The sequence below is a fragment of the Populus trichocarpa genome, chromosome 12 (assembly GCF_000002775.5).
Source record: "Populus trichocarpa isolate Nisqually-1 chromosome 12, P.trichocarpa_v4.1, whole genome shotgun sequence".
Lineage (NCBI taxonomy): Eukaryota > Viridiplantae > Streptophyta > Magnoliopsida > Malpighiales > Salicaceae > Populus > Populus trichocarpa.
This window is the reverse complement of record NC_037296.2, coordinates 15253416-15267006: the sequence shown is the minus strand read 5'-3', so window position 1 is coordinate 15267006 and position 13591 is coordinate 15253416. Positions and strand designations below refer to the sequence as shown.

The 13591-nt window shown below is 32.2% G+C and overlaps 1 protein-coding gene and 1 pseudogene across 1 annotated transcript; one reads left to right on the top strand and one right to left on the bottom strand.

Moving 5' to 3' along the window:
- The first annotated feature begins 7360 nt into the window (after positions 1 to 7360).
- Positions 7361 to 9273, top strand: LOC18103951 (pentatricopeptide repeat-containing protein At3g29230). The gene has a single exon (XM_024581766.2). It carries the CDS (start codon positions 7484 to 7486, stop codon positions 9143 to 9145), a length of 1662 nt encoding a protein of 553 aa, XP_024437534.1. The 5' UTR covers positions 7361 to 7483; the 3' UTR covers positions 9146 to 9273.
- Positions 9274 to 9410: 137 nt separating this feature from the next.
- LOC18103952 (pre-mRNA cleavage factor Im 25 kDa subunit 2-like) lies at positions 9411 to 12792 on the bottom strand (annotated as a pseudogene).
- Between the last annotated feature and the right edge of the window lie 799 nt (positions 12793 to 13591).

Below are 13591 nucleotides of genomic sequence, written 5' to 3'. Positions count from 1 at the left end.
ACAAATCCATGTGCATAACCTAATCACCGACAGGTTTAACATCCACATTGATTAGGAGATTATTGAATAATCATGGTATTTATTAAGAATAAATAAAAAGAGCAAATCCGTGTGCAATCTTGGTAGCTAAAACCTTGACTCTTGAAATCAAAACTGGCATAAACTTTTGGCCTGCCAAAGAGAAAGAATGCAGAAAACCAAATCCCAGTGGGATTGGGGACAGCAATAAACAAGCACTAGCGTGCCTTGTAACACGTTAAATTATTGATATGGGAAAAAGTCTTTGAGGAGTCAATAATTTTCTTATAATGAAAATAATCGATAACTTGTTGAGATTGCCAAAGAAGATCATTGGTTTATCATTTGCTAATAGTTGGCCTTCTCTCGACGTTGACCACTAATTATTTTACGAGACTTAATTAATTATTAGAACTAAAAAAATCGAAAAACACTGTCTTATTTTTATGTTTTTCCTAATTAGAAAAATTGGATGGAATATTATTCACAGAGATAAAAATAAATGGATCAAAATTCGACATGTTATTAAGCTTCTGTCCGGATAATTAATTGTATAATATATAGTCATGTCAACCTATAATCCTATTGGTCTTTAAGGAATTCTTTTTAAAACGAGACTTCCTACCAATTACAGATTGATAATATTTTAAAAATATAGCTCTGCTAGAATGATTCCTTTGTGTTAGGAATCTCTCATGTGTAGGTTGAAACTATAAAACAAATGGGTGATCAATGTATTATTTTTATACTTTGTTTGTCTTAATTATTTAAAATTATCTTAATCTATTCAATAATACTCTGTATTTATAGAATTGTACGTCTCCATTAAGAATCAATTAACAATAAATCTTCATCTAATTATCGCTCTGTTTAATTATTGAATATGACATGAACAAACAGAACAGTTTCTATGTAATATGAAAATGGAATTCATACACCAAATTCATGATCGATGTTACTAACAAAAAACAATATTTCATGTAAGAAATTATATCACCTACTTTTTAAGCTGCTTCCGACATCATTCATAAGGAATATTGTGGGTCAACTCTTCATTCTATGTGAAAAATGTTTATGCATGTGATGCCCAATTAACGAAGCAATTAAATGACAATTAAGTTACTTTGACCTCAATCAATTAATCCTTTTGATAATTATGAAGTACTGTTGTTGGAAAAAAGAATTGAACAACATTGGAGCAATTTTGAATGATTAAGATTAACACAAAATGACTATGAGAACATGCATAGACTAGAAGGATGAGATTAGAAAGAATAAGAGTGAAGGGACCAAATCAATACAAATATTGAGAGCAAAGAGACCAAATGCACCATCAAACCGTTATACAATCAAGTGTGTGTGTGTGTGTGTGTGTGTGTGTGTGGTGGGAATTAAGACAGCAGGGAAAGGAAGAGGTCAAATGAATTCTAAAGATTAATACTACATTATATATATATTGGAGATGCTAGCTAGCTGTTTCATGCATTAATTAAATCAAATAAAATAACTTTGATTAAGAGATTAAATCCATTAACTATAAGAAACCGTATATACGTTGTCCGCTTCGATCAAATCATGCAACATGTTGATATTGCATTTCAAGCTGTAAATGGAAATTAAAAAATAGGACTAATTAGGAAACGAGTGATTGGTTTCTTTGTTTTAAAAAATACTCATCTCAAGATCTTTGTAGTTGTTAATCCATAATTAATTAATGATTGTTGCTGTTGGGGTCCATTTTAATTAATACTAAAGGAAATATTCATCTGTGTATGATTCAAGTTTTTATTTCTTGTCGATTGATCATGACTTGGTAAATTAAAATATCAATAAATTACTTAAAAACCCTTCTCTCTCGCATTAATACAAAGAATGAAAATATTTTAATCCAGCACCAATCTCTTGACCTAGCTACAATTAGGGTAGATCAAAGAAGTCAAATATCAAAATATACCAAGTCATTTTATAATTTGAGAATGGAGAAATTAATACTAAATCGATCCTTGTTCATCGATGATCAGTATTAATTTGTAAGCTAGCTAGCTTCAGTACCAATATCTGGGTACGTTGTTGTAAAATCCTTGGTTTTAATGAGTAATTAATACCAAATTCTCAATCACAATATCATTTTCTATTCAAACAAATGAGGCGTGTGGTTGAATTACGAGAATTTCCATTAAGAGAGTTGTCTTGTACACGTATAAATATGCATGTAAAATCTTACCTCTATAACGACATATACGTACTATTTTGTTATTATTTATTTATTTCAATCTAAAAACAGCTACGTCTTGTCATTTCTTACGTCCTGGTTTAAATATTCCATGATTTGTGCAAACACTATAAAGTTTTTAAATTGAAATAAATAAATTAAATAAATAAAAACTTTCCCATCTTTTTCCATCACCCCATTTCTTAACAATTAATTAATATGATTTGTCTGCTAATATGTCCCGCAGCCAAACTGGCTTGCTGCCGTGTGTTTTTTCTACGTACAGAACACTTGTTTGAGTCTTTTTTTTAAATTAAAGAAAAATATATTTACCAAAAAAAATATAAAGGCATTCCTTTGTATCAAAACCTCCAAGAATATCTACATTAATCATCAGAAACCACAATTTAATTTATTTGTATCAATAAACATATATACAAAAGGTATATATTTTAATTAATTTAATTTCCAGACGTACACTACGTATACACATTTATGTCCTCTAAGATTAATTAAGAATTAATTTAAAGATTAGACTTTAATTACGTATAGCTTGCAACAACTATCATATTCTCTTTGGCGACGTACACTTCTTAGTTATATATTAATCCTTCTTCTAGACCAATGGCATGCTTCTCTTCCACAGAACATGCATGTACGTACGTATATATCCACTTAAGTGATACTGCTAATTAAGACTTGTCTTTCAATTTCTTAAATCCAAATGATCAATATATATAACGATGATTAAAGTATAATCATGAGATGATGGTGGGACTAATGAATTATTAAAATTCTTGTATGAAAAGCCGTCTGCTCAATAGAGAGGCACAACGTGTTCGGATCTGATTTGCTTAATTTTGGATTACTTAATTAACACTAAATCATACGTCGGTCGTCTTGATTAACCAATGACCCTTTAATTATATATAAAAAACACATTAATTTAGACACGAGGTGTGATGCAACGATTGGCCGGAAATTAAAACCGTTAGGCAATTTGACATTTAAAATTGTAAGTAGCTACTGATAGGAAGTAAGCACGATGTTAAGTAAGCTGATGATGCAATAACCTCAGTTGTCTTCGATTGTTCGTCTTTATTCTCTGTGATAAAAAGTTGTATATTAACTTTAAAAGGATGGTTTAACGGTGTATAAATTTAATAACTTTTTCTGATGTAAGTTGATTTGATAATATTTTTTTATTATGGAATGGAAATATTTGAAATTAGATATCAAATTTAAAATTAAACACACAACAACAACAACAATAAGAAGAAGAAGAAAAACCCTACCTAGCCGCCTCGTCCTCCCCCCTCTGTCTCTCGTGCTCCCAATGACCTTCACTTTAATTTCTTAGGTTTTCTAGACGGCTGCCGGTGAGAATCTTTTGTGGCAGCTCCTCTTGATTATTTATTGATTTTTTGTAGTAGGAGGAAGTACTCCACGTTTTTTGGAGCACTACCAAGATCGATTTTAGCTCAAGATTAATAAGGTGAAAATCTTATATGCCCTTAATTTCACCTATGGATGCTCAGCTGAAAGTGGTTGGTACGTATAACGTATCCTTTTAAATGAGAGGAAGAGAGGTCTTGGTTCAAGTTCAACTCTTATCCTTAAATTTTATATATCTATTGAGAGTTTTTTTCTTCTAATTATTTATGACTTTTTTTCTTCTAAATTTTATATCTATTTATGACTTTTTTTCTTCTAAAAACTGTTCATACTTAAATGAATTGATGATCAAACAAGCTGAACCACACACTCTAATGAAGTCAAGATCTAGAATGTCAACTTCTGTGATATCATATATAAAGTTAAAGGCCAGCAATCATTATATATGTTATAATCACATTTTAAGCTCCTAAGTCTAAGAATGATTATAATTAAGCATCTTTCAGATTTGGCTGCATTGTGTGTTCTACTTAATTAAATCTTTAAGCAGCCATGAATGTTTTTCTTTTTTAGTTTAAAGTGGGTATCCGGGCCAATTTGCATGCACCTCGACTAATTCCATGGGCCTTGAAGTTAACGACCATGTAAGCCTCCAGTGGTCATCATATGAACAACCACAGGGCTTGAACCTGAGACCACAGAGGGAGCAAACCTTTTAGTCCCAAGTTTTTACCACCGAACCATCACCTAAATGGTTGTCATCGATGTTTTAATTGGCTGCATTGTGTGTTTTACTCAATTTCCCACCGCTGAATATCTCAATGGCATTAATCAAAGAAAAAAATTAATTAATTAATTAAGACTTCCGATCAATGTTGCATCAACTATATATATTGATTAATAGACTTTGAATTCTAAATTGTCGAATCTGAAGCTACAGTGCTGGCAAATCAACCTGTTCTTGGCCGATTGTATGCATACACTATACATATAGGTTTAATATTTTATAAAATTTACCTATAAATTTAATTAATATTTTAAAATAGAATATATTACGATAATAAAACGTTTTGTTTTTTACAGCAACTATGTATATATATATATATGTATGACATATGATCACTAGGATCCCTTGAAACTTTCGAAAGCATGATGTTGATAGAAAGAGATGAGCCAAACCTTCCCAATTATCAAGTTACCATAATACCATGTTGATGTTGATAGCAATTTATTTCACAATTATAATTAGCATAGTAATTAACATGTTGCTATCAAGTTGGGGGAGGATCGAGATGTAGTAAATCCCTGCTCGAGCAATTTGAAAATATTAAACTTTAATTACATTAGGGATCAGTTATAATCACTAGAAATTATTGTAATCAATTGTGTCATGTATTCTGTTTTGTGTGAGATTGATGATGCAAGTCCAAGTCTGCTTGTCTCTTATGGTCCCTATCCTGTTTGATTGCTTATTTAAGCAGGAAGATTAACATATTTGCATGTTGTAAATTTACGTACGAATATTAATTGATTTACATTGCTACTTGGTCTTTTTAACTATATATATTCTCTCTCTTTTTCTTAATAAGAAAAGGAGAGAACATATTTTATTAAAGTCTAAATAAGAAAAAAAAACTCCAAATATTTATATAAAAATCCTAAGACTGACCTAATTAAAAAGTCCAAAACTAAATAGAAAAAACTAATTAAAATCCAAAAATAAGTAGGAAATTAACTAAAATAAGCAAAAAAAAACTTATGGGCCTTGTTTCGGGAGATCTAATGATCCGATGAACGACTAAGCGGTTCATAAAAAGAAAATTGCACATAGAATCTCTTGAAAAAATTTGAGTCTCATTCAAAAATTCAATCTTTTGTTATCATGATTTTTGTTTGCTTTGATATATGATGTGTCCAGGTTTCTTGCAAATGTATTTTGGGCTTATTCATTTGGTACGTAAACATGTGAATTTTATTTTATATTTGGTATGTAAACATATTAGCAACACGTTGTATATCACAGTTATAATATTTAATTTGAATTTAATTGATAAATAAATTAAATTTATATGTTTGAAAAAAAACTAAATTGAATTCATTTTGTTTTTTATATTATTTTCATCACTTTCATTTTATTTCTTCTAAGGTCTCTAAAAACATTTATGGATAGATGAGTATTTTAAAAAATCTAATGTTAACATTAATTTCTTCTCCTTAGTATAGTAATAAAAGAGGTTAGCATCTGATCTATTTTTGTATCATTTTTAGAGATTAAATTTCATCTAGGGTTCAATTCTTAACACTCAAAATGACTTCAAATATGAGATTTAATTAAAATATATAAATTTAATTTAATTTAGAGGATTCCAAAAATGCTGTAAAGGAAAATGTTAAATTTGAAAAATAAATTGTCAACTAGATGAATATAGATGAATATAGAGAGAGTTTATAACTAATTAATTATGGTCAATGAATTGATGGAATAACTTAAGAAAATAATCCCACGCCTTTAATGACAATAATTAATTAATCAATCAGTAATTAAAGACTTGCAAACGATACATCATCAAATATTTATTTAATAGACCTTTTGATTTTTCATCGTCGATGGCTGGTATGCTCGATCTCTCATGCCGACAAAATTAACTAACCTGTTTCAACCATTGCTTCTTTAGACCTTAGACTAAAAATATTGTGTGCCCAAAAAGATATATATATATATATATATATTATACATTAATAGCATTGACTAGCTAGGATCCCTGTCCCTGAAACATTAGGTTAGCATGCATGATGTTTCCTTGCAAGTGTCACTGTGGAGTTGAATTTTTAAAAAAGAAAAGAAAGAGGAGGGGGAAAAAAGGATAATCTTGAGCCAAACATTCACATTTTCCTGGCTGTTCAAGTTGGGATGGAAGATTTTGCTATAAATCTCTGACTTTGATAAATTCTATTCCTTTTTTTTTTAGGTTTTGGGGTTGGATTTTTGGAACAAGAATATTGCGATTCCTGATAATATTTGTTTCAATACCTTTTTTTCGTGATTAATTGGTTGTGTTTTCAAGAATAATTCAATTAATATTGTTTTATTATAATGAGATTAATTACGATTATTTAAATCTTAGTAGTTATTTTTTTTATTATTGTGGAAAATGAAATTTAAAATATTATATGACCTAATAATTATTTTTTATCATGCTTTGATTTTTATGCTTTATTGTTAATATACGATCATTATAAAAACTTTCTATTCTATTAATAAACAAAAATTGCATTCTCATCAACTCACAATAATATCAATGAATAAAACAGATTTAATTCTAATTCATTTCTTTTGACAAACATTCTTAAATAAATAAATAAATAAAATTAATAGACTCCGATATACTGGTTAAAGGAAGGCCAATGTTTTTTGTTTTTTATTTTATTTTATTTTGAGAATGAAGAAATAATTAAGCTCATGTTGCTTTGTAGGCAGATACATGAAAAGAAAGAAGAAGAAGAAGAAGAAGATAATCTTACTACAAGCATCTTTGATCCAAAATAAATCTTAAATTACAAGTCAGGAAAGTTGATAAAAAAAATATTTAAAACAAAATTATTTTAATAAAAAATAAATTCTTAAAAAACAATACCATGCCATCGTGTCGACCGGGTTTTTTTTTTTTTTTTTTCCAGCACGAGCCTGGTTTTAAAACAAGTGTGTTGGGAGAAAGGATAAACCTTGCCACCCTTGACATGAAAGTTCAGTAAAATAATTGGAAGATAAGTAATAACTCACAAGTAATAAAATCAGAGACACCACGATCAAAGCTCCCGCCTCCTTAAGAATTCAAAAATCTATAACTTACAGCATTTATGCCTTGTAACTTAGAACTAAAAATCTCAAAAACATTGCCAAAATGCACATTCCAGCATCTGAAACAAATCCATGCCTTGATAATCACTTGTTCTCTCTCCAAAAACATCAAAATATTCTCCAAATTTCTTCGTCGAACCACCGAGTTCGGCAGAATGGATTATTCCAATCTAATATTCTCTCAAATGGGTCATGATTCCAGTGCAGAAATCGTGATTTGGAATGCCATGATCAGAGGGTATGCGTTCAATGGCCCTTTTCAGGAATGTATACGGATGTTCGACGAAATGCCTCAGAGAGGACTAAAGCCGCACAACTTCACGTATCCTTATGTAATCAACTCTTGTTGTGAATTGGAGTGGTATGGAAGGGGAAAGAGGGTGCATTGCGAGATTGTAAAGTCTGGATTTGAGTCGAGCTACGCGGTTGCCAATTCTCTATTTAACATGTATTTGAAAATGCCGGCGTCTTTTGACGTGGGTTTGGCTAGTAATTGCAAGTTAGATTATGCTCGTAAGATTTTTGATGATATGTGTGTAAGACCGGTAGAATTATGGAATCAAATGATAGGTAAGTACGTAAACATTGGTGATGTCAAGTCAGCAAGAGAGTTGTTTGATATTATGCCTGAAAGAGATATTGTTTCTTGGAATTCTATGATTTTAGGTTATGCCAAAGGTGGAAAAGTCGCAAATGCGAGAGGTTTGTTTGAGAAAATGCCAGAGAAGAATGTTATTTCATGGACTTCGATGATTGGAGCATATGCTGATACAGACGATCTTGAAACAGCTAGAAGCTTTTTTGAGACAATGCCACAGAGGAATGTGGTTTCGTGGAATTCAATGATTTCAAGTTATGCCAAACACGGGAAATTCGTAGAAAGTTTGAATCTTTTTGTCCAAATGCAATCAGAAGGAGTGACCCCAGATGGCTATACTTTTGTTTCTGTTCTGTCAGCGTGTTCTAATTTAGGTGATTTGGAGTTTGGGAAATATATACACTATCTAAGTGGAGATTTGTCTCAATCGGAAGTCATGGTAGGGACTGCTCTTACAGAAATGTATGCTCAATGTGGAGATGTAGATAAAGCTTTTGCAGTTTTTATCAAGATAGGAAAGAGGGATGTTTTTTGCTGGAATGTCATTATCAAGGCATTAGCTCTACATGGAAGATCAGAGGAGGCTATCAAAATCTTCTTACTGATGCGAAAGACCGGATTGAAGCCAAACGATTTCACGTTTACTAGCGCTTTGTTTGCTTGTAGCCATGGAGGTTTGGTGGAAGAAGGCCACATAATCTTTAATAGCATGGAGAAGGATTACAAGATAATTCCAAAGATTACACATTACGGTTGCTTAATTGACATGCTTTGCCGGAATGGCCAGCTTGAGGAAGCAATGCTTCTAGTGGAAGATATGCCCTTTCAACCTGACGTTGCTATATGGGGAGCCTTGCTTGGGGGTTGTAGAGTTACAGGTGACTTGAAGTTAGCAGAAAAGGTAGTAGAGAAAGCTACTGAGATGGAAACAAATGAATCGGGAGTCTATGTGCTGTTGTCAAATATCCATGCCTCCGCAGGTCAGTGGATAGAGGCTGCAGATGCAAGAAAAAAGATGGATGAGAAGAAAATATCGAAGAAGACAGGTAGCAGTGTTGTTTAGGATATAGGATGTATCCATGTATATTGAGAAATCACAAACAAAATATACAGGTGTCTTAGAACACAAACTTTAAAAAATACTACCCTTTCCCATTCTAATAAAATATTTGCATTGACAGCATTTTGGAACCAAGCAACCCCATAAGATCTCAAATCACATGCAAGATTTGTAATACAAAGTTTTCTACGGAAGAAAATTAAGATCTCCCATTCTTCCTTGATCCAATAAAAACCCCCGGCTTACAAGTTACAGTTACAATCATGTATGAGAAAATCACAAATATTACACCAAAATGCACTTTTCAAATACAAAATGGGGCTTGTCCTTTTCCATCTTACTACCCCATAAAATGGCTGCATAATCAATTCTGCTGGGAAAATTCTTAAGCTAATAGAACCCTGAGATTCTTAAGCTAATAGAACCCTGAGATTCTTAAGCTAATACTCTGGAAATGGATTGTGACCGTTTAAATTGTAAATCACAAGACAGAGACCTAAACCATGAAAATAACAGGTCTGATAAAAGTCTCACGCCAAAGGTTAACAGAAACACATCCACAACTTTTGGACAACCAGTCTAACCAAATTAAAAGTCTGTTCTAAAGTAATGTTGAGATTCATGTTATGTTGCCAATAGCCTCCACTAATTGCGGACTATCATAAAGGTGTATCCTGTGAGCAAATTTCAAGTAGTGGTAATCATGTTGAACTGGAATCTTGAAAGCTGTTGAGGAATGGTCGATATGACTGGCCCATATCTCTGCAACAAGTAAGTAACACATTGTAAGAAGAAATACCAGAAAATCATTGGTCTAAAAAGCATAGTAGAATCATGAATGGTTTTTCAGAAACCTGACTAGGGAAATGCGAGTAGGAAATCAGTTTTGCCAATCTTATAAGCAGCAGATTATAGGGGTTTACAGTAGGGAAGGTTGGTGGACAAAAAAACAAGCAAGAAATAAAAATCAGACAGTTTGCCCTTGGTGGAACTTCATGATGCATCCACCAAACTAGCAGTTACTCTATATATACATACAACTCATTGAAGCTAATGCCTCAGTTTTCCCAATCAGTTGAACCACTAACTCTTCATTCAGGAATAGTTCAGTTTTTATGCATAACCAAGTTAAAGCTAAGAAAATATAGCATCCAAAACCATAAAAACATCTCAGGCAATTGCAAAATCAGATCAAACTCCAAACGTAATCGATCAACAGAAAACTACATGTGATCATACCTGCACATTATCATAGAGCTCAAACAATGGCACAGCGTGCAATTTCAGATTTTTCAGCACTGCAAAGTACTCTCTTTCAGATAAGTGAAAAAGGAAAAGTTTCTTGCATTCCTGCATTACAAAGATTGGAGAAAGAAATGGATAAGCATAGCCTGCCAGCTATATGAAGGAAAAAGAAAAGGAAAGATCCACATAAGCAAAGAACACGAGTCACCTTGGGCTTTGTTATGTGTGGCGGGCAATATGGATACATAATGGTTTCAAAGTTTGGCCTCCACCATAGCCACACATTCACCAATCTGCAAGCAAATGACATGTGGCCAAAATATGGACTAGAAAAGTCCTACATTCCAATGAACTCAAGAAGAAGGAAGAAGACGCCCTCTGAGGCACCAACAACTTCTTCCAAAATATCGAGTTCCAACAAAAGTTATAACCTCATGAAATTCAGGGAACAAAATGCAACTTATCACAAAAACATGCATAAAGCAGACCTCAATTGCGAATAAACCTACAAAGGATTTATGGTATTAACATGTGCTGTCACAAGATTGAAAATTTAGATACAGGAGAATCTGATGCTTTGTACATGGCCTTCATCTTTTCCACTCTATTCCAATCATATTCACCTTTTTTCTTTTTTCTTTTTTCTTTTTTTTTTTTGATAGAATCCAATAATATTCTCCTGAAAACACCTATAAATATCTGTTTCTTAAAATTGTCTTCATGAGTTCACACTACGTGAAGATAGCCAAAAAAGAGGTTACCTGCCAGTCTGGCACAAGAGCAGGTGAGTTAGCCCCAAGTTTGCTTGTCAGCTTTCTTTTCAAACCCTCATTTTCTGTTACATAAGCATGGGAAAAATAAGAAACAGAAAATCTCCCATAAGAAACAGAAAATCTCCCAACCAGTGATATAGAAAGAGCTGATTCCACTACAAACATAACGAAGAAAGATATATAATGAAATTGAAAGATAATACATAGAGAAGAGGAAAAATATACCATTCTCTCCAGGCTTCAAACGCCCACCAGGAAGTTTGCAGAAAGTGTTTCCAATTTGCAGAAGAAGTATGTGAGGATGATTGTGTTCCTGTACCTGTAAAATAACATATTGCACCAAGAGACAGATCATAAGAATGAGAAAAGAGATGTATGGAGCTATCATGGACAAGACCATGGCCAGTTAAGTCCAATAAGTACAAGATCACAGACCAGACATGGAGGAGTTACATGGAAGATATGAAAAAATAAGTTGCTACAGCATACAGAACAGCTATAGAAGACATGACTGAACACATGTTCTACGTAGATGAAATTCTTAAGGATATTGGATAGAAAACATTTTTCAAAATATAAAACTTTCTCGAATTGAATTAGGAATCAACATCATCCACTGAAAATGAAGAGATTGAGCTATCCTAGAGGCAAATTATACTATCATGATTTACTCCACATGGTATGAAACAGACGTTTATCTATACAAACTGTTCCCAAGATTACCTTATTTTTCCAAAAGGCATTCAAATTGTCAAGAACATCAGCATAATGTTCAGCAATCACATAGAGAGTGATCATTAAGAATAAGTCATCATTCAAGTTCATCCTTGCATAACCAAAACCATATATTAAAGAATACCACCTCTAAGACAGCCAACCATATAATTCAAGATCTGTATCAATGTACATCCCATGATCAATGTAAAACATGAACGCCAAATACATACAACCCACAAGTTCTTTTTAGCTTAGAAAGAAATACTAAGCACTCCTATACTAAATTGCCAACCAGTGTCAATGTTAAATTTATTATCTCATAATCACAATCAACTTCATTTCGCAATAATTCAACAATTAAACACACATTTCAAGCACAAAAAGATAGTTAGAACAAAAGGTAAAACAAAAGCATTACCAGCAAAATAGCTTCCACACTTGTCCTCATCCCCTCTTTCATATAACTGTCATTAAAAACCCACAAAAGATCAACATAAAAGAACCAGACTTTCTATCTAGGGTTAACTAGAGTTTTTTTGTTCATTCCCAGAAATTGAACCACCAAAACTCAGAGAAACAAAAAGAACAAAAGGGGTAGTGTATTTTTACTTTACTTTCATGCGAGCAAGTCGATCAGCAACAGAAGTGTCTTTCTCCATCTTGGGCTCTTTAGTACCAAATGTGTAGCTTGATAAAGGGTATGTATTCACCACAGCTGACCCTGCCCATACCATCTCTCTCTTTCCCTCTGCTTATAACCCAATTTCTTCTTCCTTTTTACTGATAAAAGCTTTTGGCTTTGGTGTTTCTGTGAGTTGAAGCTGTGCTTTCTAGTGTTTCCCTTTCTAAACATCTTTTTCAGCTAGAAATGAAGAGCAAGGAAGGGGAGGGAGATTAGAGAGGAACATTGATATTTAATTTGGTGTTAATTTTGGGTTAATTAGTATTATGGTTTGCTAATTACTGCTTAGGTGGTATTGGGTTGGGTCCATGAATTGTTGCTCCAAATGCTTAGCCCAGCCCAGTACTACTTTGAGAGTTTTTTTACTAGGCCCATTGTTAATGGATGGAAAATAAAAAAAAATAAAAAGTAAAAAGAAAACAAAATACATGTCTCCAAATATTTGTCCGGGTAGCATTTTTATATGAGAAACTAGAGTCAGAAAAAGAGAAAAAGATACAACTTTTTGCTAAAATATAATATTTCTTCATCTAAAAAATTAATTTTCCAAATTTACATCAATTTTTAAGAACATATTTTAGAGATTCTCTATAGTTTTTTAATACAAGTTTTTTTTACTCTTTTTTTTTTAATTAAAGAATTATACGAATAATATATTTTTTTCTTTTATATAGAGGTTATTTAGCAATGTAAGAAATTAAAACTATATATATTTAGTCCTTAGTTTAAAGAGAAGAGAAAGAGGATTGCTGGATTTCGGTGGTAAAGAGAGAAACATGTCATTGGTATCGATTTAGACCATCAAAATTGAATATATTTATGTCAAATTATTTCATTTGACGAGGGGAGTTCATATTAGGTATGTTTGTACCTTAAAAGTACATGAAAAAACATATATGAGCTCAGATTTATTTTTTGTTTCGGGTTGAGTTCGGTTTTTAAGCTGTTTTTTAGGTTTTTTAGGTAATGAATAGATTTGTCATGGTTTCTAAGGTGGTTTATAGATGTTTTGGGTCAAAACGAGTTAAAAAA